Source organism: Halichoeres trimaculatus, unplaced genomic scaffold, assembly GCF_033239565.1.
Source record: "Halichoeres trimaculatus isolate MK-OKI-2021-1 unplaced genomic scaffold, fHalTri1.1 fHalTri1_scaffold_5, whole genome shotgun sequence".
NCBI lineage: Eukaryota > Metazoa > Chordata > Actinopteri > Labriformes > Labridae > Halichoeres > Halichoeres trimaculatus.
In genome coordinates, this window is record NW_027437183.1 from 12466273 (window position 1) to 12492892 (window position 26620).

The 26620-nt window shown below is 37.4% G+C and overlaps 3 protein-coding genes across 4 annotated transcripts in view; 2 read left to right on the top strand and 1 right to left on the bottom strand.

The window, feature by feature from the left end:
- Positions 1-4864: 4864 nt before the first annotated feature.
- cdo1 (cysteine dioxygenase, type I) lies at positions 4865-11327 on the bottom strand. Its single transcript, XM_074670412.1, has 5 exons — positions 11060-11327; positions 9726-9803; positions 8942-9099; positions 8217-8386; positions 4865-6954 (listed from the first exon to the last, which is right to left on the bottom strand). Exons 1-5 carry the CDS (start codon positions 11227-11229, stop codon positions 6925-6927), a joined length of 606 nt encoding a protein of 201 aa, XP_074526513.1. The 5' UTR covers positions 11230-11327; the 3' UTR covers positions 4865-6924.
- Positions 11328-15086: 3759 nt separating this feature from the next.
- ap3s1 (adaptor related protein complex 3 subunit sigma 1) lies at positions 15087-25051 on the top strand. 2 transcript variants are annotated; one of them, XM_074671048.1, is made up of 7 exons: positions 15087-15415; positions 18643-18734; positions 19343-19454; positions 19536-19607; positions 20498-20605; positions 21904-21945; positions 24242-24380. In XM_074671048.1, exons 1-6 carry the CDS (start codon positions 15347-15349, stop codon positions 21937-21939), a joined length of 489 nt encoding a protein of 162 aa, XP_074527149.1. In that variant the 5' UTR covers positions 15087-15346; the 3' UTR covers positions 21940-21945; positions 24242-24380. The 2 variants fall into 2 exon arrangements, with proteins under 2 accessions (XP_074527149.1, XP_074527148.1); XM_074671047.1 differs by lacking the exon at positions 21904-21945 and having other exon boundaries at positions 24242-25051.
- Positions 25052-26181: 1130 nt separating this feature from the next.
- commd10 (COMM domain containing 10) overlaps positions 26182-26620 on the top strand; it is a 78246-nt gene continuing 77807 nt past the window's right edge. The window contains exon 1 of the mRNA XM_074670776.1: positions 26182-26319. Coding sequence (XP_074526877.1) covers positions 26291-26319 — 29 coding nt within the window. The 5' untranslated portion in view covers positions 26182-26290. The remainder of the gene's footprint in view (positions 26320-26620) is intronic.

Genomic DNA, 26620 nt, shown 5'->3' on the forward strand with positions numbered 1-26620 from the left:
CCGTTTTTTTTGTAGTATAAAAAAAAATTAAAAACGTTTGTTGCATCTCTTTTTTTTATTTGCATTGTGTAGTAATTTTTATCAATAGAAAATTAGAGTGTCGGATGACAAAAAAAGAATCATATCTAAAAATACTGCAGAAAAAGATTTTTAAATATGTTTTATGTGCACCCCATGAGACATCAGCATAGACTGAACTCCGACATCCAGCAACAAGCTGTAATAGCCCTCTCATATTTGAGGTATGAATTGAAACTCTTATAGCAATAGGACTACTGTAAGCAAGAAGTTGGAGCAGCTTTTTTTTTTTTTTAACTCAAACTGAGTATTACTGAGCAAGGCACAAGTGCACATCTACAGTCCTAAGGCTGTTTATCCATTTAAAGTGGGACTGTACACGATTTTCAACTTCATCTTCTTACAAGTGGTGTTGAAATTTATTTGAATTTAGAATAGAATTAAACTTTATTGTCATTGTAACAAGTACAACAAAATTAAAGTCACAGCAGAAACCAAAAAAAAAAAAAGTAAGAAAGTGTATAGAAAGTGCAAAAAGGTCCATAAGAAAATAGGTGATGACAGCTTTTCCATCTTTCTCCAGTTCAGCCAGCCTCCACCTCCACAGGGTCCAGGACTGAGCTTCTTCAGTCATGCTCCATTTCTTCAGTCATGCTCCATCTCTGTCTCCTGCATCCTGTCTGCTCACAGCAGGTGAAGCTCTTCCAACATGGCGTTGGTGTCTGATGTTAGCTTTGTTAGCCATGTCTGTGAATAGCATGATGCTACTCTGCCTTCTGGTATTCCCTCTGTTGCTGGGTTAGCACAGCTAGCTCGTCCATCTTATTGGAGATAGATCTTACGTTCCCAATAACGATGGATGGAGGGACAGGCCCATGTAGTCACTTCTTCGCTCACACCTGAAAACCAGCACATCGTCCAAACCTCCTTCTCCTCACCTTGTGGAAAGACATCAGGCCTTACACCAGTTAGCACTGACATGTTACAGGCTGCTAACAGCTGAGTTCAAATGTAAACAATACAGCCATGGTTACATGTAAGATCTCTAGACAAACACAGAAGAAAAAGTTGTAAAAAATCACTGAAGCCACAAAAAGTTTGGTGTCCATAACCAAGAAATGAGCCATACAAAGTAATGATCCACCCCAAATACAAAGATTACGAAAAAAAGAGACAAAAAAATTACAAAAACGAATAAAGGAGAGAGAGCTGCTGCAAGAGGCAGCCATAGCCAACAGGGCGGCGCCTAGCAAAGAGATCCACCATTGATAAAATTATTGCACACTCAAGGATATTGCCTCTGTGGTTTGAGCTGTAGCTTGTAATGGCTAAAACTGGCTCATGTTTTAAAAAAAAAAGAGTCATACTGATCCTTTACAAAACTCTATTTCAACCTCTGTCTTAAACACTTAATATTAGCTACTGTCTCTTCAAGGTACCTCACTCCACAAACCCCCATCTCTTTGTTTGGCCATCCTGCTGGAGGCTTGTCAAACGCAGAGCTATGGGTAGACCTTGGTGTGATAAATTGATAAATTGTTTATGGTCAGCAGAATAAAATCATTATCTAGCCTGTATTGATTACTCATACATGTAGTATAACAGTGCTCAAGTGTCTTCACAGTGTTCCTTTAAACTTGATACACTGCCATTCCAGTTTGATAAGACGGCTATCATACTCCTTTTATGGTTAATTCTTGTTTAAACATTTACTAACAAAACTCCCAACAGAAGCAAGGGAAGATCTCTCTAGTCAGTGAAATGAATATTAAGAATGACCAAACAAACCTGTCCGAAGAGATTTTGTTGGTTGATGGAAAGAGGCTAGAGGAAAATGCCTTCAAGAGCTCAAAGCCCGGGTGTGGTGTGCTTCATGTTGTCCCAGCCTGCAATTTGTGGGGCAGGTTGTTAAGTCAAACAACCAATTTCAAATTCTGGACCTCTGTGTGAAGGATGAATGAGAGTCACATGTTGTGGTCAATAAAGAAAGATCACTCCTGTTTGTGGTTTGGTTTTATGAGCAACTCTTTGACCGTGAGGTTGGATTGACTCATGATGTATCACTTGGGATGCACTGAAAACAGATGTTGTAAAACCATAACCAATGAAAACCAGCCTGTACAGGGAATTCACTACAAATGGATGGCACAGATAATTGCACATCATTTGACCTCATTATCGGTTCCCTCTCGAGGTCTAATTCACAAAAAAATTCACCCTGATTCAATCAAACACCCACACAGTTCTGCAGCATTTTGCTCAAGTTTTCTTTAGGAGTCCATTCATGACAGATGTGACACAAATTTCATGGTTGATGCCCTGCTAACTTCCTGGAGCTACCTTACAAAACCCGTATGTGGAGGGGTTGATACAAAATGTTTTGACCCCTCATAAAAGTAAAGTAAAAATAACACCAGACTTCAGATACTTTTTTATATGCTTTTTGAAATAGACAATGTCAGTTTTGCTCATTTGCACACCTTTTGAGGAGGCCAAAGACAAACAATCATTCAATCACTGACTATGTTAGGAGCACCATTAGATGTCTTATTAGTCAGTTCGGTACTCTAGAGCTAGATCAATTGCAAGTAATGGCCCAAGGTAAAAAAAAAAAAAAAAAAAAGGTTTTCAGTCAGACTGAAGAGCATATGATGGTGCTAAAACTTCTTCCTCTGACATACTCAATGGTTTCAGCTGTGTTTTGTTTGTACAGAATATGAAACCAATGAGGAAAGTCATCTTTTCAGAGATTAAATGTTTGAGAAACATTTCGTCTGTCTTTTGGTTTGTTAGCTGGTGCTCCAGCTATGTACCCTTCTTCTTCTTCTTGCAATATTAAATAAATAAATGTTAATTTGTGACTCTGCTCTTCAGCTCTAAAATAAATGAATACAAATAAAACAATGGATAATGATTAAAATGACCATTAATTCACGGATAAAATCCTTGGCTACAATATGCTGTTCAATTTTAAAGTCTTATATTTTAAAATGCTTTGATTCAACCCCCACCTTGGCTCATATCTTTTATGAGTTAACATTAATTTTGAGCCATTATTTTTAAAGCTTATTTGATTTTTAAGTATTGTGGTTTAAACAGGCCTCATTCAAAACTCAGCAACCCAGTTGCTAGATGAAACCAAGAGGAGAGAGCACAACAGTCACGTTTTAGCTGTTTAACTTTACTTTATTTGGCTTGAATTCAAGGTGGCCCTCCTTTGACAGATACAGCCTATTAAAAAGTTTACTATTAGTGTATCTGTGTTTTTTTTAACCCAAATTGAAATTTATGTAAACAGAAAGTTTAAAGGTCATAAGGTTGCTGAGTGAGCGCTTTGCCACTCTGTTATAAAACAAATGGGCAGAGTTGATAGCATGTTAAGCTTCTGTTCTATTTGCTCTATTAATGACTGCTTCGCTATCAATGTTCTGAGGCCACTTTGATAAGGTGATTATCAAAGCTCTTGCACTTCTTTCCCTGCCATAGAAAAGTCTACACTGCTGGCTGTTTGTTATCTTTTCAGAGAAAATTTCCGGGCTCTACTTTGCACTTTTAGTCTTGGTTCTCAAGATCAAAGTAGGGGTGAGCATACTGTGCAAAAAATACTCCAATGATTTATGATCTCCACCCCTAGGTGTAGCAGACTAACTGATATGAAAAAATAAAAAATAAAAAAACCCCAACAGATCTCATAGCTATGACAAACCACCTTTGTCCTTTACAAACACAATACAATTTTCATTCATCAAATAGTTATACATTCTCTTTTTGTCCAGAATCACTCAGTGAATGGATTCAAACTCTGAAAAGAAAAGAGGTTCATGTCAAATATAATGAGGGGTGGAAAATTTATCCCAGCAGGTAACAGATATTAAAATTCTGCACTTCATGCAAGATTTAAATGTAACCAATAATCCCTGCATTAAAAGAGGCACAGGCTTGCCCTCTGTCCACTGATCTGTCCTCTCCAAATAAAGGTGTAAAAGCCCCAAACTATAGCCTTGAAAAATGAATATAGAATAAAATTAGCAAAAATGTACTTTTTAAAACTTTCCAGACAAGTAAAGCATAATTAACCAAACGGAAACATCCTGTTCCATTCTTTTTTTTGCTGAGGATGTTTTTTGTCCTGTTTGAACTCTGGATTAGATATGGGGTTCAAAACATAAGTCACTATTTCATAAATTGTTATTTTAGATAGGAAAACACAACTTTGTAGTCTGGCAACAGTAGAGGAGGCTTCTTGAATACTCAGATACAGAAAAAGAAAGTAGCTAATATCAGACGTTTGAGACTGAGAGTGAGACATTGGCGTGAGAGAAGTATAAAACTTACCCTAAATGATTTTTAATGCTTCAATGAAGCTACCAGATAGACAATGCAGAGCATTAAAATTAGCATTAAATCTGTGCGTTAACAGCTATGCTTTGAAGGCTTTACAACTGAAAATTAGTTCAGGCTATTTAGGAGCAATCTAGTTGAGGGAGAATGATTGCACACACAAGTCTTAATCAGTTGACTCTGCTCAGCAGGAAGCTCAATGTCCTCTACGTCCAACCTGCCAATGAATCAAAAAAACAATGTTCTGACTGTGTTTTTAATGCTTTATTGAGAGGTTAATAACTTGATAGACTTCCTTGTGATCTCTGGTCTGACCTTATGAGAGGTAGTCATATCATAAAACAGCTGCCTCCATCATTAAAGCAGTAGTTTAATTATTACATAACACTGGCTGTAGGCCATCCTGTGGTTGACCTGGAACAGAGGAAACGTCATGAGAGCAAACTGTCCACAACCATATACAAAGTGCTTTCAACAAAGGCAAATAATGATAACAGATAAATGACGCAGGTTTTTGTTTGACCACTGAAGAACAGGATCAATCTCAGAAAAATAGGACATTAGTAGATTTTATTGAATAATACACAACACAGTGTTCAGTTTGGGAGCGTTGAAGCTTCTTTTTTGTTTAAAACATTGATCCCTAAAATCTAATGAGAAACAACTTTGACTGACTTTCCAAGTACATCTGTTTTCAACAAATCCAATTTCACTTACAACTTAGACTTCACCAACATTTTTTATTCTTGTGTCACATGAAATGAACAGCCTAAATGGGACAAAAGATAAAACTGTAAACTTCAACAGTTAATATCTATAAATACTGAACAAATAGCACAAGTGTTTACCTCATAACTGAATGGAAAAGTTTGCTGCTGGCTCCTGTAGCACTCATGTTGCGTGAGATCAGTGTATAAAAGTGTGTGTAGGAGTAAATGGGACATATAGAGGAAAAGCTCTTTAAGTCATTGGAAGTCTACAAAAAGTGCTACACAAGTGCACTCCACGCTATAGATTAATAAACATTGAAACAGGTACACCTACCAATTTTCTTGTCTCATCATTCAGTTTCTAAGTCATTTACTCTGACCTTGAAATTCTCAGAGAAAAAAGTGCCCCACTCTTTAGATAAAATACTCAGTATTGCACAAACACTGTGATAGTTGGCAAAGGTGTTTTCTTGCCAACTGAGATGCCAACAGAGCACGTACACCAGAGGGATATCTCGTCCTTTAATACTATTATCAGTGTACTAGTAGCATTATCTATTGATGGTCAAGGTTATAAAAGATCATTATTTCTGGCATATTTAAGTACAGAGGGAAAAAGTTGCTTGCAATGAGCTGACACTGAAGAAAGCTGAGTGAATGGCTGTTCTTCCATAATTATGGCACAGAACTTTGATGTGACTATGAATGAAGCATTAGGAGCTATTAGCTAACATTCATTCAGTTTCAATGAAGTGTAATGAGTAAATAAGATTTAAAAAGTAATAAGAAGTAGAGTTACCACCCAACTTTTCACAATCATTCCAAAAATGCACAACATAAAAGTGAAGACAGCACAACGTTAAGTTTTGTGAAAGGAAGATGGTGTTTAATGGTCTACAGTTATGGCCCGTTTTATTGTTTACTGCATCACAGAAAGCATGCATGTTGTTGACAGTGCTACGAGAAGTGCTCTGCTGAAAGAACTACACACTATGTAAATACAGCTACAATTAAAATATGCCAAAATCCTGAGAAAAGGTACCTACAAGTATGGTTTTAATATCATAAAAAACAGTCCCTCCATTCGACTCCTGTGGTTAAAACCCGCATATGAACACATTTAGGAGGAAAATGGCGGCTTTTAAATTTAAACACTCCCACCATGAACAGAAAAACCTGCAAATAAATTACAACCATCGCACTTTTAAAAACAACACAACTCTAAAGCTTTACATTTCTTTTTCCAAACGAAAATGGAACAAACGTCTCTTTAATTAGATTATACAAACATTGTCACATTCCTTCACAATTTTCAACAGATGTTAAGACAAATTTGAGTGGTATAAATCGACAGTAAGTACAACTTAAAAAGTGCTCCACTGATAACAAACTGTTGATTGCAGAACTGTTCTTTTTGTGAAATATACAATTTAAGAGAAACACTAAAAGAGCAGCATTCTCCTCTTTTTTGTATGATGAAGCTCTAGTCTTTGACTATAGGCCATAACTTTACAAAAGTGTGGTTACACAGGTCGTGGAGAGAGAGGAATGTTGTTATTGGGAAAGGGTCTCCTCAGGCCCAGCAAACAAAAGGCAGATTCAATCCATGTCCAAGCCTATTCATGCATTCGTCCTGTGCTCATCAGTATTTGCCAAGCTCACACTGGGCAGCGATAAAGCCATTCTAATTACTGGGTTGTCCTTTTGAACTGGCCCGTTCCTGATTTTTAAAATGGGTGCTTAGTCATAGTAGGTCCACATTTCGCTTCCCTCAGCAGTTTCCCTTGAATCAATTTCACAATATTGTCATTTAAATGCAACCGTCTTCATCACCTGGAGCCTCCTTTGGTGACCATTAGTTGTTCTCTTGTGAAATTGTACTTTCCTTGGAAAAGAGTAGAAAGAAGAAAAAGTTAGACTTTGGGTTTAGTTCATAATCACTAAAGTTATACAAATACACTCTAAAATAGCCCTGTCCACAAGTTAACACTGGTAATTTCGAGCTGTTTAAGACTTAAAAGGAGCAAACTTCATAAAACTCCCTATCAACCATTCACCCAAAGAAACTGCGTCAGACAAAGTAATTGTTAAAGATTAGGCTGTTGTCTGGGTTAGGTTCATTGTGGACTCACATTAATGTTCTCCTATTATCTTATCTCTGTTTGTGTTGCAATCTGACGCTCTAACCTGACAGTGTTATAGTCAAGGTATGCTTTTACAACACGTAGATATCAGATAAGACCGCAGGGAAAGCATACGGAGCTCTCATGCTTGCGGTGCTCTTGTTGTTTAACATATCAACCTATTATGTAATTCCTATCATGTCTGCTATCTGCTCTTACCGGTACAGCACATTATAGTCTCCTTTAAAGTACCTGAGAGGAGTTTTAGATATCTTTCTGACAAACTGAAACTATTTCGGATGCCTCTATGACAGACAAAGCTAACAAGAGCTTTGTGAATATAGCTCATTGTTTGTAAAAGTTATTTTTACAGTCTGTAACCACTGCCACCAAGTGCACAGATTCACAGACAATGTTATATTTGAAAGTTAGCGGACAGCAGGATATATTTGAGTCAGAAAACACTTCGTCTATATGTACAGGACAAAATTAGACAACAGATAAGAGGTGCAACTTTGTCTACAGGATGTGCCAAAAAAAACACAACGTAAACAACAAAAAAACTATAGGTGGACTGCTCTCACGTGTTTAATTCACAACACAAGTAGCATTTTTGTTCAACAAGCGGTCACATTTGTTATTAGTTTGAAATGGAAACTTTCTATTAAGTTCCTCCAGGGGTTCTGCTTTAACTGCTTGTGGTCTAAGGGTAATGAGGGAACCAAGGCTATAAAAACTTGCCGCTTCCTGGCCAAAAGAAGTCTGCACGTTCAGTTAACTGTTTGTAGTTATACTTCTGAGTGGGAACACTGACAAAACAACTATATTTAGAGAGCTTTGTGGTTATGTTTTCCTGATCTAATGTGTAGACTGGCTTGTTTTTGCTCTCCCAAAAGTTCACTTTAATGCAAACACATAGAGCAGACATTACGGGCACGAGGGCTAATTTTTAAGTTTTTCTTTCCCTGCTCTCTATTGATTTTCAGTGAATATGAATGTGCTGAAGCAGTAAAAATTCTCTTACAAATGGAGTCCTCTCTCCATATTTGCTCCAGAAGGTCATCTTGACGGTGTTCCTGTGGCCTGTTCTCTGGTCAAAGGTCTGGCAGCTTTGGAAAGGGGGGCTGTACAGGTGCAAACTGACTGCACACTCTGTGTGGCTGACATTTTCCACACGATGCAGGCCCAGGGAGTCTGAAATGTGCAAAAACATGCATTTAGAAAAAGTGAGCACTATTGGACTGCTGTGAAATGAGGCTCATGGGGAGTTACTGGCAGTGCTGTAACCCACAAGTCAGAGCAAACATCACATCAGGGCTCTGTTGGCTTTGGGGAAACACTAAGTCAGCAGAGATCTGGAAAGAGACCTAAAAACTATTCATTGGAAAGTTGCAACTGGCTGTTAACTCCTCTGAGACCAGACTGACATTACATAACTGCAGAGGTTGGAAACTGCACTGTAGAAAATAACAGGACAGCAGACTTTTGAATAAAGCCATAAACACATGGGGCCAGACCTGTAAAACATGTTACCTTTACCTTTATCTTATTGAGGAAACATGATGATTTTGGATGCTTTAGTCACGTTAATGTTAATGTTTTACCATATGAAAATTACTTTCACAACTTGCCCACGTACACAGCAGAAGACTCTTACAGAACTGAGTGATGTCATTACTGAGGACGCGTTGCTGCTCCACTGTAATAAAAAACGAAGCAAAAGAACCACCACAGAGCTGGGTTTCTCACCATTTATGTAAGCGACCTTGTTTTCTTGGAGGATTCTCTGTGACTTCTGCACCATGTCTCCGTGTGATTTACTGTCAGGCCAGGCAAACAGCGTCTCCTTCAGCTGACCCTGCAGCATCTTCATGAAACAATGCGAGTTTGTGTGGTCGTGGATGCTACTGCAAATTGTAAGGTAGATTCAAAATGTAATGTCAGAATATGTCCTCTTAATATACCAAGGAACAAAGATAACATAAAAAACTTGGCCTGTTATGGAAAAAAAATGAAACAGTTGCTCTTCTTTTTTGTGTTATGAAACCTCTGCATGTTCATGTAGGCTGAAAGATACAAGGTTAATGCATGATCTGATTTTTCTGAGCTTTAACAAATTGCTACTGCAGTTTCACTTACACTTTTAGTTAGGATCAAACTATTCCAACCATTAAAACTTTACTGGTTTAGGTGTTTACACAATCTTTTTCTGTAGAACATTGAACTCTCTTATCATTGCTACATCCACCTATTTCAACAATTGCCAAAGAACATCACTTGACGAATGTGCCAAAAGAATCTCTGGCTGGTATTAAGACAAGTTAATATTTAATCAAAGAAACTAATCACACTTTAACCAATCTGTTGGTAAATCTGTTCGTGTTTGTTTTATTTTTCATTATAGCTTCTGCTGAGGTTTGGTTTCTGAGACTTTACAAACTTAATATAGGAAAAAAAGTTTATAAATATTGTGGTTGTTACACTAAATCAAAGCAAGCCTCATAAATTGTTATTGTGTAATTGGGCATCATACCTGCCGTGTCCTTCTCCCCAGCACAGAATCATCAGATTGAACTTTCCGTTTCCTTCATCAACCAAGTTCCTCGTATACCTTCAGAAGAGGACAATTTGTTGATGAAACAGGGACACAGAGTGCAGAATGTTGATCAAACAGGGACACTTAGTGCAACATATGTGTCAGACTTAGAACTTTTAAATTCATCCTGAGGAGTGGGACTGCTTGAAGCATTTAAGGGTGAACCTAAATGACACAAGTAGTAAAAATGTTTTCTTTGATTTCAATGTCTGGCAATTATTATTCGACAGAATAAGTTATTGTCTTCCACCAACTGTCTGTGAAAAGGAAAAATCAAAACATTGAAAACTTTTCCTCACTTTAGGCTTTTGTTATGTTTTAGCCCTAGGCCATACTTGTTATTTACTACTCCTCCTTAAAAAGAAAAAAAAATCTAAAAAGGAAAATTAGATGATGATGCTTCGTTTTTAACAGATACTGTAAAATGTACGTTGAAAGCTACAAATTCAAATGTTTTTTTGTTTTTTTTGTTTTGCTTAAATGTCTTTAATTATCATTCCCCCATCAGTCTCAATGTTTTTGATACAGCTGCACATCCCTCCACGCGCGCCCATCCCTGCAGGAATCAGCGGGTGTGTGTCCGAGCTCGGTGTTGATTGGATGAATCTGTCACCCTCCCTCCACTGACCCCTGACTAATCAAAACACACGGGAGCCATTGAACATGTTTTGAATAGGGGGTCATATTTTGAAGTGAGATAAACATTGCGAAGTGTCTTGTTGATCTGAGGTTATGTGCTCGAGACAAAAGCGGCCTTTAAAAAGCTGAAATGAATGAAAAAAAAAAAAAAAATAGAGACAGTGTCGTTGAAGACATGCGAATGTGCCACTTTTTTTTTTATCAGTCTAATTACATGTTAAGAAAAAAAAGCCATTCTGTGACGCCACCGCAACAACTATATTTCCTCCCCAAAATTTTGGAACAAAGCTTATAAAGGCAGATTATTATTATTATTATTTTTTTTGAAAGATTTTTAGCCGACAAAAAAAAGCCTTTTTTTTTTCTTTTTAAAGAACCTATCCAGCATTCTTGAACACCTTTAAGCATCTTCTTTTGCACTAATAAAACACCTGCTGTTATATTCAAACACGTTTAATACAATTAAAACTATGTTTCGTAGACATATTTATGGGCTAGAAGAAAAAAAACACAATAGACAAAAGACACGGCTAAAGTAAAAAAGTTCAAAGTGCATTAGCATAATAAATAGGTAATACATGACTAGTATCTAGTCAGCTGGATTTCTTGGGCAATAATGTGTATTTTCTTACCTGTACTGGTCAAACTTTGCATATTTCATCCATTCCTGCGGCTTGCTCTCATATGCTTCCATTATATCTTGCACCTCCTCAACATTGATGCAGTCACTCTCAAAGATTTTGTGCAGAATTCTGATTAAGTCGTCCAGAGTTTCTGGCTTCACCACCTCGGTTTGCTCCATCTTTCTCTTGCTTTTTTCCCCTGATATTTTTCTCTTCACGTTTAAACAACAGGTTTCTCTGTCCAACTTTGTGCACACGGTTACTTTTTTATAGGCTAGCGCCGCAATTTGGGGGCGAGCTGGTGCTGGACTGTACCATTACTGGAGAAGGTGAACGCCCACAGCATGTAGTCTAATTTCAATTAACTTTTTCACAAGTTCATACCAGTAGTATAGAGATATGTTGCTTATATCACCTCATTAACTCTCTGACGAGAATATGACGGTGGTGTTTTTTTTCTTTTGCATTTTTCTTTCATAATTATGCATCCTTGTCACACATTAAGTACTTGGACTAATCCTCTTTGAGTCCAATTCCACCACGTTGTCACAAACACATCCTCCCCCTTTTCCTCTCTCTTTCTCTCTGAGGCATTTTGTCCAACAATAGCTGTGCAGAGTCTTTCTGTGAGCCCTCTTCTCACAAATTCAGCCATCAACAAACACTGTGGAAGGTGTGAAGTGGGGATGGAACAGGAAAATACAGGGGAAAAAAAACTAATTGCCATTAGAAGTTGTTTTGTGAAATGTTTAATACAGATTATTTTGGGGGTTTGTCAACAAAACATAAAAAAAAAACACATTATATATGTTCTGACAGAACAGTTTTATAAATACTCACATGCTCTTTATAAAAGGGGCAAAGATACTGAAAAACACTTGAAAGCTAACAAACTGTAACTATACTGCAGATTAGTTATGGGTTACTTGCTTTAGTAAAGCAGCAAGTTGTTTCTTTGTCAAACAACACTAAATAACTTAATGACAGATCATCATATAAACAATGTGGGTGTGATCAATGCTTTCATGGAAAAGTGCTTCAGTTACACAGCTAGATAAGAAACTGAAAACGATAAGATAGGAGTGAAATGATAAGTAACAATCTTTAAGGGAAATTTGTTTTGGACTCTGTCCTGAAGTCACTCAGGGAATCAAAACCGTACCCATTAGAAAAACACATAACATCATACAAAACAACAATTTACTCCTGTAATAATTTCCACATGTACATAAACACCTTCCGCACAGCAGCAAAACAGCCTATTGCACAGACTGTTAGAGCATCCTGTATTGCCTGGAATGATTAATGGATGTAGGCAGAAAAAAACCTGCATCACCTCCTTAATTGTACCTCTGCTGACAAAATATGAGGAAGGACATCGAAAAATGCTCCGTTGTTTCACCTGCTGTGCAAATGTGTGCAACATGTGCTTAAAAAAATCACCCCTATACAAGGATTTCAGACACTGATTCACAACAGAAACAAGCGGGGATGCACCAATGGTCATGATATCACATGAAGATTGTATTCATAAGTTCCTGACATTGTTGTTCAATGGTGTGGCTCTGATCACACTCATTTTGGGTAAATCATTCAAAGAAATACATAAAAAAATCACTTAAGTACACTCATTACATACACTCATTTCTCACACAGAAAAAGACAATTCTTGTCAATAAATGTTTTTAAATGAAGTTTAAGTTAGGTATGCATGCGCCTAAACAGGGTTGGGTAACAACTCAACTCCACTGCAACTTTGTGGAAGATTGACTGGAACAGCACATTTCACACCCTCTCAGATATACTATCCAGTAATATTCAGACAATTTAAATATGTTAAATATCACTGGATACAACAGGTTAGGTTAGCTTAACTCTGAACATGTCTCTAGCTCTCCAACATGTTCCCGTCTCTCTGCTGGAAGTTCTCTCTGGCTGAGAGAGAAGTTCAGAACTTCAGGTTTGGTGAGGGCAAAAGGTTGAGGGTGAGAGCATTGAAAAGTGGAAAATGTTTCTTACATCAGAGGTCTTGGTATGTTTTTGTCTGAGCTGCCACATCATCAACGCCAGATGAATTGTTGCTCCACCTTGTGGCTAAAGCTGTGGTTTGAACCAAAGAGTTACAGAAAATCTCTTTACAAAAACAGCAAAAAGAATGGTTCACAACTTTTTCCTATTTTGTTCTTATACATCTTAAAATATAAAGGTTCACATTTGAAGATGCATAGAAACAAAAGTAATTAAAGTTGCTACTCTTCCTTTAGGCAATTTTATGGAGATGTCAAGTGTTAGCAACAGCTATTTGTGTAATGTTATTATTTATGAAACTAGTTGTACTGTTAATGTTTCAAAACTAGTCGTCAAGAACTGGGAGTCTATTTCTTTATTCTGGCTGCAGACTTTCTCTTTCCCCTTAATCAAGTTTTGGTGAAGCAGTTACAGTGAAATTGAACATTAAAAGAATGTATGATTATGTGTGTTTTGATTTTATTATTATTATTATTATTATTATTATTATTATTATTATTATTATTATTATTATTATTATTATTGAAGTTCTTGGTTAAAAGATCCTGTAGAACAAGAGCAGGGTCAAGTGAATGAAAAGCATTAAATACTGAGAATGTTATCAAGAACAATCTAACATGTAACAAACAACACATTAAAGTGCTCTGTTTTCTTGAGATCTTGACTTGAAATCAGGTGATCACAACTTATAACTCTAGAGTTGCAGCAGCACAGAACAAATTCAGAAATAGACATTAAAATGAGAGAGCCAAAATCAAGTTCAACGGATTGAGGATGTTTCTTCAATACATAGGTTCTTTTATTAATTTTTAAAGCTCTTAACAGTCTTGCTCCTGCATATTTATCTGATTTGCTTTTACCATATGAACCATGTAGATCCCTCAGGTCCTTAGGCAGGGGTCTTTTAGCTGTTCCCAGAATAAAGACTAAAACATATGGGGAAGCTTCTTTTTGTTATTACGGCCCCGTCTGTGGAACAGTTTACCTGAGGACCTGAGAGCAGCACCTTCTGTTCATATTTTTAAAGGCAGACTCAAGACCTACCTCTTTAATCTCACTTTTAGCTGATTGTATTTATATTATTTTATGTTATAAGTAACTTATTTTAACCCTTTTATTTTGTTCTATTACTACATTTCAGTCAGATTTTTATTTTTTATTTTACGTATTACTTATGTACTCATTTATTTATCTTACCCTCTAGTATATTCGAGTATTTTCAAGTATCATATTACTTTTAGCGCCTGTGTTTCCTCATTTTTAATACAAGATGGCGTTTCCTCAGTCCTCTTATTCTGCTCTCTGTCAGAATTTCCTTTTCATGTTTTCATGTGTTTAAGTAAATGAGTGAGTATGTTGAATATGGTTTGGGGGTGGGGGGTTGTGGGGGTCTTGTGTTTTCATTTTATGTAATTATGCAATTTCTGCTTTTTATTCCACTTATAATTTTATTTTCTATTTCTCATGTGAAGCACTTTGTATTGCATATATATATATATATATATATATATATATATATATATATATATATATATATATATATATATATATATATATATATATATATGTATATATATATATATATATATATATATATATATATATATATATATATATATATATATATAAGAAAAAAAGATATAAATAGAAAAAACAAAAATATATAAATAAAAAATGATGTATTTAGTAGTTTCAGAAAGAATATATAAGCATGCCCTCACAGGATATGAATTTTTAAAATTTAGCTAATGAGTTTGATATTATAAAAGATAATTATTTTCCCCTTACTTTGAAATGTAGCTCGAAATAGGAAGTGAAACCGCATGGCTATTTTTTTCCAAGTGAAATCATCCTTAAAAGAAAAAAAAATGTGCCTCAGCTTCTAATTATCAGAGAGAGTCTTTGGTATTATGAATATAATTTTGGGTCTGATGAAACTGCACATATATTTAGGTTGTCACCTTCAAAAACAGTCAAAGAAGTGGATGGTTGAGTTTTGAGCCCTCGCGGCTGCTGTAGCGACAGGAGGAGCAGGGGGAGGAGGAGGAGAGCATGACTGGTCCCTTTGACGTGGAAATATTTCCGTAAAGAGACGATGGAGGAGTAGCAGCGTGTAGCTCCAAGCTATACCGCAACAACCTTATAACGAGACGCGGGATTTAACCCAGGTCCCGACTGGGTCTGGGTCCACGGGAGTTACTGGACTACAGTCTGTGACGGACTGAACCCATTGTTTCCCACCCCGCCTCCCTCCGTTCAGCTACAATCATGATTAAAGCCATTTTAATATTCAACAACCATGGGAAACCGAGGCTGTCTAAATTCTACGAACATTATGTGAGTAACGAGAATTTGAGTGCTATTATCTACACATTTCAACTTCAGCTAATGTTTCTGTAGAAGTGAAAGGCCAAAATTTAAAGGTACATGAGATTTTTTTAATAGCTAAACCTTAAAGAGATACTTTCTTTTATGTTTTCTCTTGCAGGTAATAAAATGTAGCTCTTCTCTAGATTGCATGAACGAAATGTTGTTGCAAACTGTTTGAATGGGAGGGCGTGTGTGTACTTTACAGTGCTGTGCTGTTGTTTCTCGCTGTTCGTTGTGTGTACGATGTCAGCCTGCTGCCCTTTTTTTTAAAAAATATGAATAATTAAACGTGTGCAAGCCGAAGCCAGGCTATCATGTTTACAGCAGAGCCTGTATGGGCACGGTTTGAACCCGGTTTTCTTCAGCTGCCAGGTCAAATCCAGCTGTGCTAATGAATGTAATGCAAGTGAGTTCACTCTGTTTGTGTCACATGACTTTAATGACGCCCTTGTGAGAAGCTCGTGCTCACTCCGACCATTCACTGCTTCGATTGGCGTTATTGTCACTAACTTCTGATATCGTTCACTTCCCTTTTCTGGTGGAAAACCCCCCCCCCCCAAAAAAAAGACTCCGTCCAGGTAGAGGTTATGTAACATCTGCTGTGCAAGCTGTGTTCGCTTGTTCTCATAATTGGATTTATATCTCAAGGTTGGCTGCATGCCCCTTCTTTAATAATACAATAGCAAGGTGTCCTAACCAAGAAGCAACCAAATTAATTAACTGAAGGGGTGAAACTAGTTCATCAACTGAAAAGTGTATTCAGAGAACATGGGTAGGCACTGAATAAACTCACAGTTAATCGTTAATCTCAAATGATTGTGAAACTATAACATAAGAATATATATGTTGTCACAGTCAGAGTCGTCATGAATGAAAGCTGTGAGAAAACCTCAGTGAGGTTGGAGGACTGGTGTGCCACTGATGTGCTCCCTGTTCTGTGTTGTACAGCAGGGATTAGTCATTGGTAACAATTAGCCTGATTCTGAGCCGATCAATTCAATACCATGTTTGCATACATGTGCGAAGTCATGCACTGTTAAGCTCTTGTGTTACAAGGAAGCAGCCACAGTTGTTGCATTAAAGAAAGAGCTCATGTGTCAGCTGTGCTTCATACACAGAGAAAAAGATCCCAATCTCTTTCATACTGTCAGACATACAACTTAAATATCTGCCTTTTTTTAGGATGAGAGGATGAAACCAGTTTATTTGACAGAAAACATGCTCAAAAATACTGAGTATGAAATTCACTAAAAGAAAATTGGCAGTATATCAGTGTGTTTTTCTTGAGATTTGTTTTTCATTCAGTTTTGATAAAATCTTCATGGTTAGGGTCAACCTGAAAGAGCTGTTGAGGAAAAGCTTTTTCTGACAATTCAAGTATGAGGAAATAGCCAGTGTGTTTACTGTACAGATCAGCATGTTGCATTATTAGCCATTTCTCTGTCAAATAAAGAGCATGATGCCATCCTTCAGGCTTGCAAAGATTTGTCTTCAAAGTGTTTGCCAGCCAACTGATAGTACATGCATTAATCCTCCCTTTCTTGTCGTAAATGCGAGGCAGAATTCCCTGGAACCAAAGGGGATGTCTTTAGGTTGAGCACACAACTCATTTTCATTTTCAAAGTAAGAAGAAAAGCTTGACCCATAAGAAGCCAGAGCAAGGAAAACTGAAGTATAAACTGACAGTTGACCAGTTGATACTTCAGATCTGCAAATAAGACAGTGTTCAGGTTAAACAGCAGACAGAAAAAACATAACATTCAGCTTTGGGAAACAGTGATTTTTTAATACTGTTCATTTCAGGTTATATGGCATGCTCCAGCATCTGTGTATCAAGATGGCCATGCATGTATTTGTATTCCAGAAGGATAAACGGAAAATGATTGGATTATAAGAAGGCCTTGTGGATTGTTGACTAACCATCTGTTGTATTAAAAGCTGAGGTGTCTGCTTACTGGCTGGCAGGATATAATGTTTCACACATGCTGCTGGCTGTGAAGTTAGCTTTAGTGTTCACTTCATCGAAGTGAGGTGATTGTTGGTCCTAGTTTGGTGTTTTTAAGATGAAGGATTATGTTTGAGGTGATACAGAGAATACATTTTGCAGATCTTGTGATTTATTTTTGGAGGGGGAGGCAGAGCTGAGGCACTGTAGTATTAGTTACAGCTGGACGAGACGAGTGGCTCAGAGTGAGAGTCAGAGCAGCTGTGGGTATGAGCATGTATGGGAAAGGCGAGTGAAACATGAATATGTGCAAACACAAATTCACACAGAGTAAATACATCAAGGAAACTAGGGTAAGAAGCTCTTTGAACCGATTTGGAGACTTTACAGGTTCAGAAGGCCAGTATGGGCCAAGAGGAGGGTGGACTAAAAACCCTCAACACCAGAGACGTTTCACTAATGAGCTTAAAGGATGCTGCAATAAGTGAAAGTCTTTGCTCTTATTTAACCTCTGTATCATTAAACTGTGAGTAACCCTGCATGTCCCATGCCAAAAGTCACATGACTGAGTTAACCTTCTAGACAGCTGCATACCGCACAGCCTCTTCTGTCCTTGTGCTTGCTGACTTGTTATCACCCTGAGAGGACATTAGAACCCTGGGGTGAGGCTGACCCAGTGTCCCAGCTGCATTCAAAAAGACTTTTACCGTGGTTGTCTTTTGACTGAGGATTTAAATTTGAAAAGACCTCAAGTTGTTGTAAAGGTTTTCTCTGTGATTTCAATGCATTTTTCATTTATGCATGAGAATGATTGCATTTCAAGCCAACATGATGCAGAAAATGACTAATCACATCCCATTAGTTTAGCAGACATTGAAGTCCACTCAAAGTCTTTCAGGATGGACAAGCTTCAAAGCAGGCCTCGGGATATTTCAGGTCTTATACAGAATCTCATCCATCAGCAGACAATAAGATAAGCCTGCCTCACTTTAGCTCACACAATGAAATCACTGCCTCTGCTGCCTGTGGGCCCTAGTGTATGTTTCACCATGACAAAGTGGATGGTTAGTGTTTACATTATGTTTTTTCATGCAGAACCAAAAGGGAACCCCTTTATTTACCTGCCAACAGAGTCCTCCTGCTAGAAGTGATGGAACGGCTCACTGAAAGCTATTAAGTGCACAAACATACCATTATTTACCCCCATGTCTTTGTTTAACCAGCTCTGTTTTCCTATCACGCCCTGCAGAGTGAAGACACAGAACAACAGATCATCAGGGAAACCTTCCACTTGGTCTCGAAAAGAGATGAGAACGTGTGTAATTTCCTCGAAGGTGGAATGTAAGTCGACTTATTATCTTAACACTTCTTAAGTTTTATCCGTTGAATTCAGCATGCACTACTCCAGTAGGTAACAGATTGTAATGTAAACTCAGAGGGATTTTATGAATGACAATCAATAGTAACTCTTCATTTATCATTCATGAATGAGGAACAATCTGAGGTGTTGTTTTACTTCGCTGCACACACTTGCTCTTGCTGCAGTCAGTCAACATGAATAATGTGACACTAAAGCCACATGGGTGTAACATATTGTATTACTTACCCTTTATTGAGAATTTAGGCAGTCAATGACTTGTAGCACAATAACCACATGTTTAAATACAACTAAAAATTGCGTAATTTTCGCACCTTTCTCCAATTGATTACTCAAAATTAGGAGAGCCACTGAATTTGTATTGGTTGAAGCCTTTTTAATGCAAGGTCTTTACAACACAGTGATTAACCTTATTTATTTACTATGAAAACATTTATCAATCTTGAAAATAAGTTTATGTTCCAAGTCATGATAGAGAATGATGGAGGTCAAGGGCTTCATCGGTTTTGTTTGTAATGTATCCCATCAGATCAGCTGTGGATGTAATGCTTCCTTGTCTCTTGTGTTTCAGGCTGATTGGAGGATCAGACTACAAGCTGATCTACAGACACTATGCCACACTTTACTTTGTGTTCTGTGTGGACTCCTCAGAGAGTGAACTAGGAATCTTAGACTTAATCCAGGTAAAAGTCACAGCTAATTTTATTTTCTGCTACAATTAATGTCTGTGTTGTTTTTTAACAGTATATTCTTTCCATTTTAAGGTATTTGTGGAGACGCTGGACAAATGCTTTGAGAATGTCTGTGAACTCGACTTAATTTTCCATGTAGACAAGGTAAGAAATATTTCTGGTTTATGAATCAATGTCTCTGTTCAGATGTTTGAACTCCACGCTGGCTTTTGTGTGAAAAGAAATCAGTTGTAACAGTCTGAGTCATTTTGCCTCATGTCATGTTTGATGCGTATCACATGACCACAGAGTGACTTCCTGTGAAATTAATGGTTTCAACTTCCCACAACTTGTAGTTGAGCAATTGCTCAGTCATTATTGCTTTGTTACGTATAAGCCCAGGAACTGAACATTTGAAAAATGTTTGAAATATCACCTTCATCAGCAGCTTCATGTCCTTAATTCTGCTTAAATGTATGGACTTGTAGACTTGTATTGTTTTTTTTTTATCTTCACTGATATCTATATATTTCTTTAAAAAAATTTAACATACTGCAGGTCTGCAAATAAAAAATGTCATTTGTGAGAATTGTGGAGAATGTTGAATATAAAATTTCATTTAACCGCTGATTAAAATACCATTGTTTTTTGTTTTGTTGCACTGTTGCTCTTCATTCCCTGTCCTTTTAGATTTATACTTTCTGACTTATTGCCAGTTGTCACACCTCTTGAAATGTCACTGGAACTGGTTTACTAACTGCCACTTGTTGATCTTTCTTAGAGATGGTGTACTTTTCCCACGCTGCCAACATTTTCCTCCACATTTGAACATACAAACCAATCATTTCATCAAATAAAATACCTCTCCAGATTAGCTTGCCAGAATGAAAAAGTTTCGACACAGCATATACAAGTCGTCTCCTTACTTTGCTGTACGATACTACTGCAAATACATCAATGACTGCTGCGGTCCTACTGGGCTTCAGGTCTGAGCCACCTTGGTCTAAAAGCACAATGTAACACAGCAAAACATATTTGATATCTTGTTTTCTCAGGTGCACAACATTCTTGCAGAGATGGTGATGGGCGGGATGGTCCTGGAGACCAACATGAATGAAATCATCACACAGGTTGACGCCCAGAACAAGATGGAGAAGTCTGAGGTAAGCCTGACCCAGCCCGTACGTTTTCTGTATGAATGTATGACTTGATTTTACCTCCATTCTCTCTGAGGTACTGTGTACAGTATGCAGGCATGTGTGTATGCTGCACCCTGCATGCTTCTCTCCGATAACCTCGTGGATGCTCCCTACCTACTCTTGAGTGTTTGTGCTCTTTTTTCGGCCTCTCCTCTCACTGCTGTGCTGCTCTCCACACAGGTTGAGACTGACATATCCTCTCCTGTGTTCCTCAGGATAAAATACAGAATCACAGTCATCACTTAATGCAGAATTAGCTGTAACATTGTCTAGTGCATCACTGGCCATTAAATCCTTTAATCACCTTCTGATTGCAGAATTTGAGGATTTATGATAACATGTTGATTACACTGATTAAAATATGTGTTTCTGAAATCTGTTAATGTTGGCGCTGACACTTTTTTGAGTATGTTTTGTAACAGCTTTGAGCTCAGATATTTGCTTTACTCAAGGACATTGCTTTGCTTCTCATACAGCTTGTGCTAGCAGATAAACATTCATCTTCTTAATCAGAAAGCTTTAATCACACAGACCAGCCAGCCAAACACAATTCAGAATCAAACTTGTTTTTTAAAATGTGGATTTTTATCCTCAGATATTCACAAATCTTGATTACACTTTTGACTTGGCTTTGGGTTAACTTGCAAATTACTACAGTAAGTTTTTGTAGGTGTGAAAGACTAACTTAATCAGATTTCCATCTGGCTGACGTCTTTTGTTTGCTTAACTTTTGAATTTTTAAACCTAAAGATATAACTAAGAACACTTTTTCTAATGATCTGATCTGCATTTTGTGCTTTTAACAAGACAGAATTCTTCTTTTCGGATTGATGTCCTGTAAGCAGAGTCTTTAACTGTTCTATAATCATCAGAGCTGCTCTGTCTTTCCCTCTTGGACCTACCCTAGACCGCAGTGTGTGTGTGTTTCACTCGGATGTTAATTCACTATGACATTGTCCATTTATATGGCCGTCTCTGGGGAACAAGCAATGACCTGTTCTCCTTCCAACCGGGCTGATTAATGGCGTTACTCCTTTCTCATCAAACCTCCAGATTTATATCTTTATTTTGTGCAATAAAGGTAATTGTGGGAGAAGCTGTAGGTCATTTTTGCTAAAAGATGTGGTCTATGATAGGTCCTATCACTTTTTTTCTGTGGAGATAAACTGTAATTACTTTAATCTGCTTTAACATTCCTCATTCCTCTTTTTCCTGACTCTGTCTAGTTCTTTCCATTCTTCTCTCTCTCTCTCTCTTTACAGACGTTTATCTTTCAGTCTACCAGGCAGGACAGGTAGACACAGGTACTGCTAAATTTACAACAAAGTACTCTAACCTAAATTGAAGTTTACCTCCCCCACAAGTCTCTCCATACGGCCCTTCATGTAATAATAAACTGACGTCACTAACATACAGTAGGGATCTTTTTCGGCAGACCCAAAAATGATTCCATTTCTCTTTCAAACCCACGTCCGTTCTCGTCACTTCGTTGAACATACAGGTGGTGGAGTTTCAGGTGTCCTCAAGAAACAATATGACAGCCTCAGCTTGTGAGCCTCCATGGAGCCAGACTAGTGGTTGACCCTTTTTCAGTCTTTGTGCTAGCCCAAGCGCAACTGCTAATTTTAGCTACATATCAGTCTGTAAAATCTTGAAATAAGAAGTTTTTTTTTCAAGACTTACCAGGTGTTTGTGGCTTATATTAAGTCTAATAAGAAATGTCACTATAAATAAAACACAAACTCCTGCACAGATCAGGGTTTGTGCAGCCAATTTTTCCTTTTCACTGATCCCTCAAAGACAACAAACAGGGTACCACTCCAGCCTTTAATAAGCTCTCTGACTCACACAGGCACAAGCTTTAAACCACTGTTGTGTGTTACGCAGCTGGTGTTACTATTTCTGTACATATATTAGTCATCTAGCATTTGATAAAAAACCACTATAATAAAGCAGCACTGTGGGCCTCTTGGCTCCCCACTTTAAAGGTAGAAAAAAACCTAGAGTCACACTCCTGAAGAGTGACCTGTGTGCTAGATCAGCATTCCCCTCAGTTTACGGTCTCAGTCATCTGTCCATCCGACACAAGTCTCCTTGATTCCTGGCAGAGGGAGGAATGCCTGTAGGACAAACGGCCCATTGATATAACCTTGTGAAAGTGGATGAATCTACATTCCTCACATACTTTGTGGGTGTCATCTCACTAAGGGATTAACCCATGAACACTGGGGGTGGGAGAAAAAAGTCAAAGTGCGATATATTGGGACTTTTTTGTTTGACAATATCAAAATCAATATTTTTTGTCAAAAAATCTTTTTTTCCCCAAATTCTTCATTTCGGTCTTTGTTTATTAACTGGACTGGAAAAAAAGTTACCACTTTTCTCCAGCAGAGGGTGAAATGTTTCTCTCTGACTCATGTGGTGTGCATTTTATGGGGAAATATGGCTCCTGATATGGTCTGTAGGCATTAACGTCATCATTTAACTTTTTCCGATGGTCTGGTGTTAAAAAAGCAAAAATAGTAAATATCCAAGAATCACAATTTAAATCCAATTTGCCCCCCAAAAATCATAAAAGAATGGAATAGCAAGACTAGCACATCGTCCCAGCCCTAATGAACACACTCTGTGTTTTAAGCCTTTTGGTCATTTTTGGGTCTTTCTGCTTAAGATTCAATTGGTGGGATCTCTAACCGCAGTGATTCTCAAATGTTTGCCCACACGAGACTAAAACACATGTCATTGTTCCTTAACTACATTAATGTTTGAAAAATGAAATTATTCCTTTACAACTTTACATTGAGATTCATTGTGTTAGAGTGAAGTGCCTCCCATGACCCTGAGATTAGACCTTTCACTATAGTTAAGTACTATTTGGCTTCAACCCCCCCTCATATCATCTATAGATTTCCCTGTAGCTGATTAAACGACACAGTATTCCTCTTCATCTACTCACAAACATTCATTAATGCAGAATAGCTACAGTCTTTCCAGAAGTAACCCAACCCACTAGAGATACTGTATCACCTGTAGTATCCTGCTAACACTAGGCTGACAAATCTTTAAAATTTGATGCACACAATCTGTCTATCCAAACATCATTTCCGTCTTCACATCCAAACCCATTTTCTTGCTTTATCCAATTCTCTTCTCACACTTTTACCCAAATCGGTTCTCAAGAGTCCGGTGGGTTCACTTTCCAAGCAATGCTGCCTTTTGTCCATTTGATGAATGTCCAGTACTGCTCAGTACGTCAGAAGAAGTGAATGATCTAGTTCAGTATGTCCTCACACAATTGATTCATAATTGGCTCTGGTTGTGTTGTAAATCATTCTGAAACCAAATAATGCATGTGCATATGAAGCTATGAAGGCATCTGAATGTACATGTGCACATATTGTCTGTCCTAGTAGCTGTCAGTGCTTTTGCATTTTGTCAGCAGTTTTCTGTCTAGTACTGTGTTTAGCACTATGTGTGTGTGCGTGTATGTGTGTGTGGGTCCAGTCCTCAGTGTTACATGTCGTGTCATGTATAGCATGTTTTCCTCATTTACTAATTTGTATCTTATCAACCTTCCATGTGTGTTTTGTGTGTGTGTAGGCGGGTATTGCAGGAGCGCCTGCTCGTGCCGTATCAGCTGTAAAGAACATGAACCTCCCGGAAATGCCCAGAAACATCAACATTGGTGACATCAGCATAAAAGTGCCAAATTTACCCTCCTTCAAATAGTGGCAGCGAGAGATCCTGATCCTGCAGATGTCAGCCAATGTTTACCATGATGCAATCTGTTTACCAAAACCTCAAATGATTTACTCTTTTCAAAATAAGACCTCCTGAAGGTACTGTGTGTTTTGACACTCCTTGTTCTGGCGTTTTCTCTTTGTTTTTCCTGTTAAAAAAAGAATGTTTTATTTGTTTGTTTTTTCTGTTTGAAGGAAAAATAAAGTATTTATTTACCACTGGTACATTCCCTCTGCCTCACAGGAGGTTGGCCCTTAATGTTTAGCTGCTACACAGCAGATCTGAGACAGTTTGAAACTGAAATATTTCACTGAAAGTGTTTACAGAGGAAGAAAAGGCAGGGAATGAAGTTCTTGGATAGACGTGGCTTTTTGGTTATTCAAGTCTTAAACGGATCAGTGGAGTAGAGCATGAAAACATTTCAAGTACCAAAATGGAACAGGTCTGCCTTAGTATTGACAGTCATACATTAAAGCTTGTTTGTAAAATCAGTGCAAACAATAAAGATTATTATATTGCAGATATGCTCTGTGACAGAAATATGGATATATATCTGAAACAGTTTTTTTCTTGTTTGTATGCAAAATATTTTTAAATGATTTATCATGTCTTATTAAATGATTATCTTAATTTTAATCTGTGCATGACGTTTTTTCTCTTATTTTTCAACATAATAAACTATCGAAACTCAGCAGCTGTGTTTGTGTTTCTTCTGAGTTCCTTCTATATGGTGTGCTTGTTTTGCATCTAACATGATGTGCCCACCATTGCAAGTCATTGCTTTGGATGAAGATTGAAAGGGGGAGCTTTTGGAAGAGTTAGGTGAGAGGCAACTGATGATTGTGTTATTACTTAATCATTTGATAGTGCTTTTAAGATATGTAAGAACATTCTGGGTTGAGGAAACTCTTACCTGGTTCAACAGTTTTTAAACAGTGAATTCCTGCAAATTTAACTACCAAAGGGAACAATAAATTATATTCTATATGGGAACTATTTTTCTGCCCAGTAAGTACTTTTATATTTGATACTTAAAGTGAAGTGCACTTATTATTCTTTAAGCTTTAGACATTTTTTATGACAGGGCTCTAACAGGTAAGGAGGTTTCCTTCTTTCTCTCTCTCTGTCTTTTTTTTTTTTTTTACACAATGTCTTGCAAATATTTCTTAAGAAAAAAACCTTAAAACTTTTTCCACAGATGCATCCCATGACTGGGACATGTTTATTACAGTGAGAAAGCAATTAGCTATTAATTAACTATTAATTTCTTATTTATTTATTTAGTTATTCATTTATTTAATTATTCATTTTTACGTAACTGCTGAAAGCAAAACTAAAGTAAACACAAACGAAATGAAAGAAAACATCAAGATCTGGCAATGCATTCTGTCAATGAAAACTTGAGGATTCAAGTAAAAAAAAAAAAAAAGAAATTATATTTTTGTTATAAAACAAAATGAATTGATGAACTCATCCAAGTACAGAGTCTAGCGGGTACGTTTTTTTTTTTTTTTTAATGTTTTGAATTAAAAAACGATGACAGAAATGATACATCCTCTTTTTACTCAGCACTGCTCTCCCATGGCAGCTCAAGCTTTCACCGTGCGCATCTTTTACGCAGCCATTGTTTAACCGTTTGCATTGTGAGAGCTGCTGCCATTTAAATTTATTGTTCACTATTGTCGAGTAGTTCTGTAATTCATAGAGGCACACTTTCAAACGTTATTAAATTTTTTCACTGTTTGATTTTTCTCTACTACGCTCTTATGCGCATTCTCGCGCAGCTCTGACGGTCACATGATGGGTCTCGTGACACCAGGAAGTAGAAAATGAAAACAGTGAAGATGCTGCAGATGCTTTGAGACGTCCAAACCTCCATCTATCACTTAAAGAAAGCAACAGGCAAAGATGACTTCTATCATTAAAGAAACACAAAGGTGGGCACGTTTATGTCAGATTCTCATAGACAGTAATAATGCGAGTTTCAAACCCGAAGCTACTCTCAACATAATGGGAAGGCGAATGTGCATTAATGATCATGAGCAAACACGTTACACTAGGTGAAGTTAATGATCGGATTTTACTCATTTTTTGACAGTTGTCCTCAAATCCGAAAAGGTACGAGTAAAAGGCACGGCATACAGTTTTAATAGAAGTAAGCGATGTGTTTAATGCACATGCTTTTATCAATGGTTGTGTACCTTTCGTCTCTATATTTACGGGGGAAGGAAAACGATT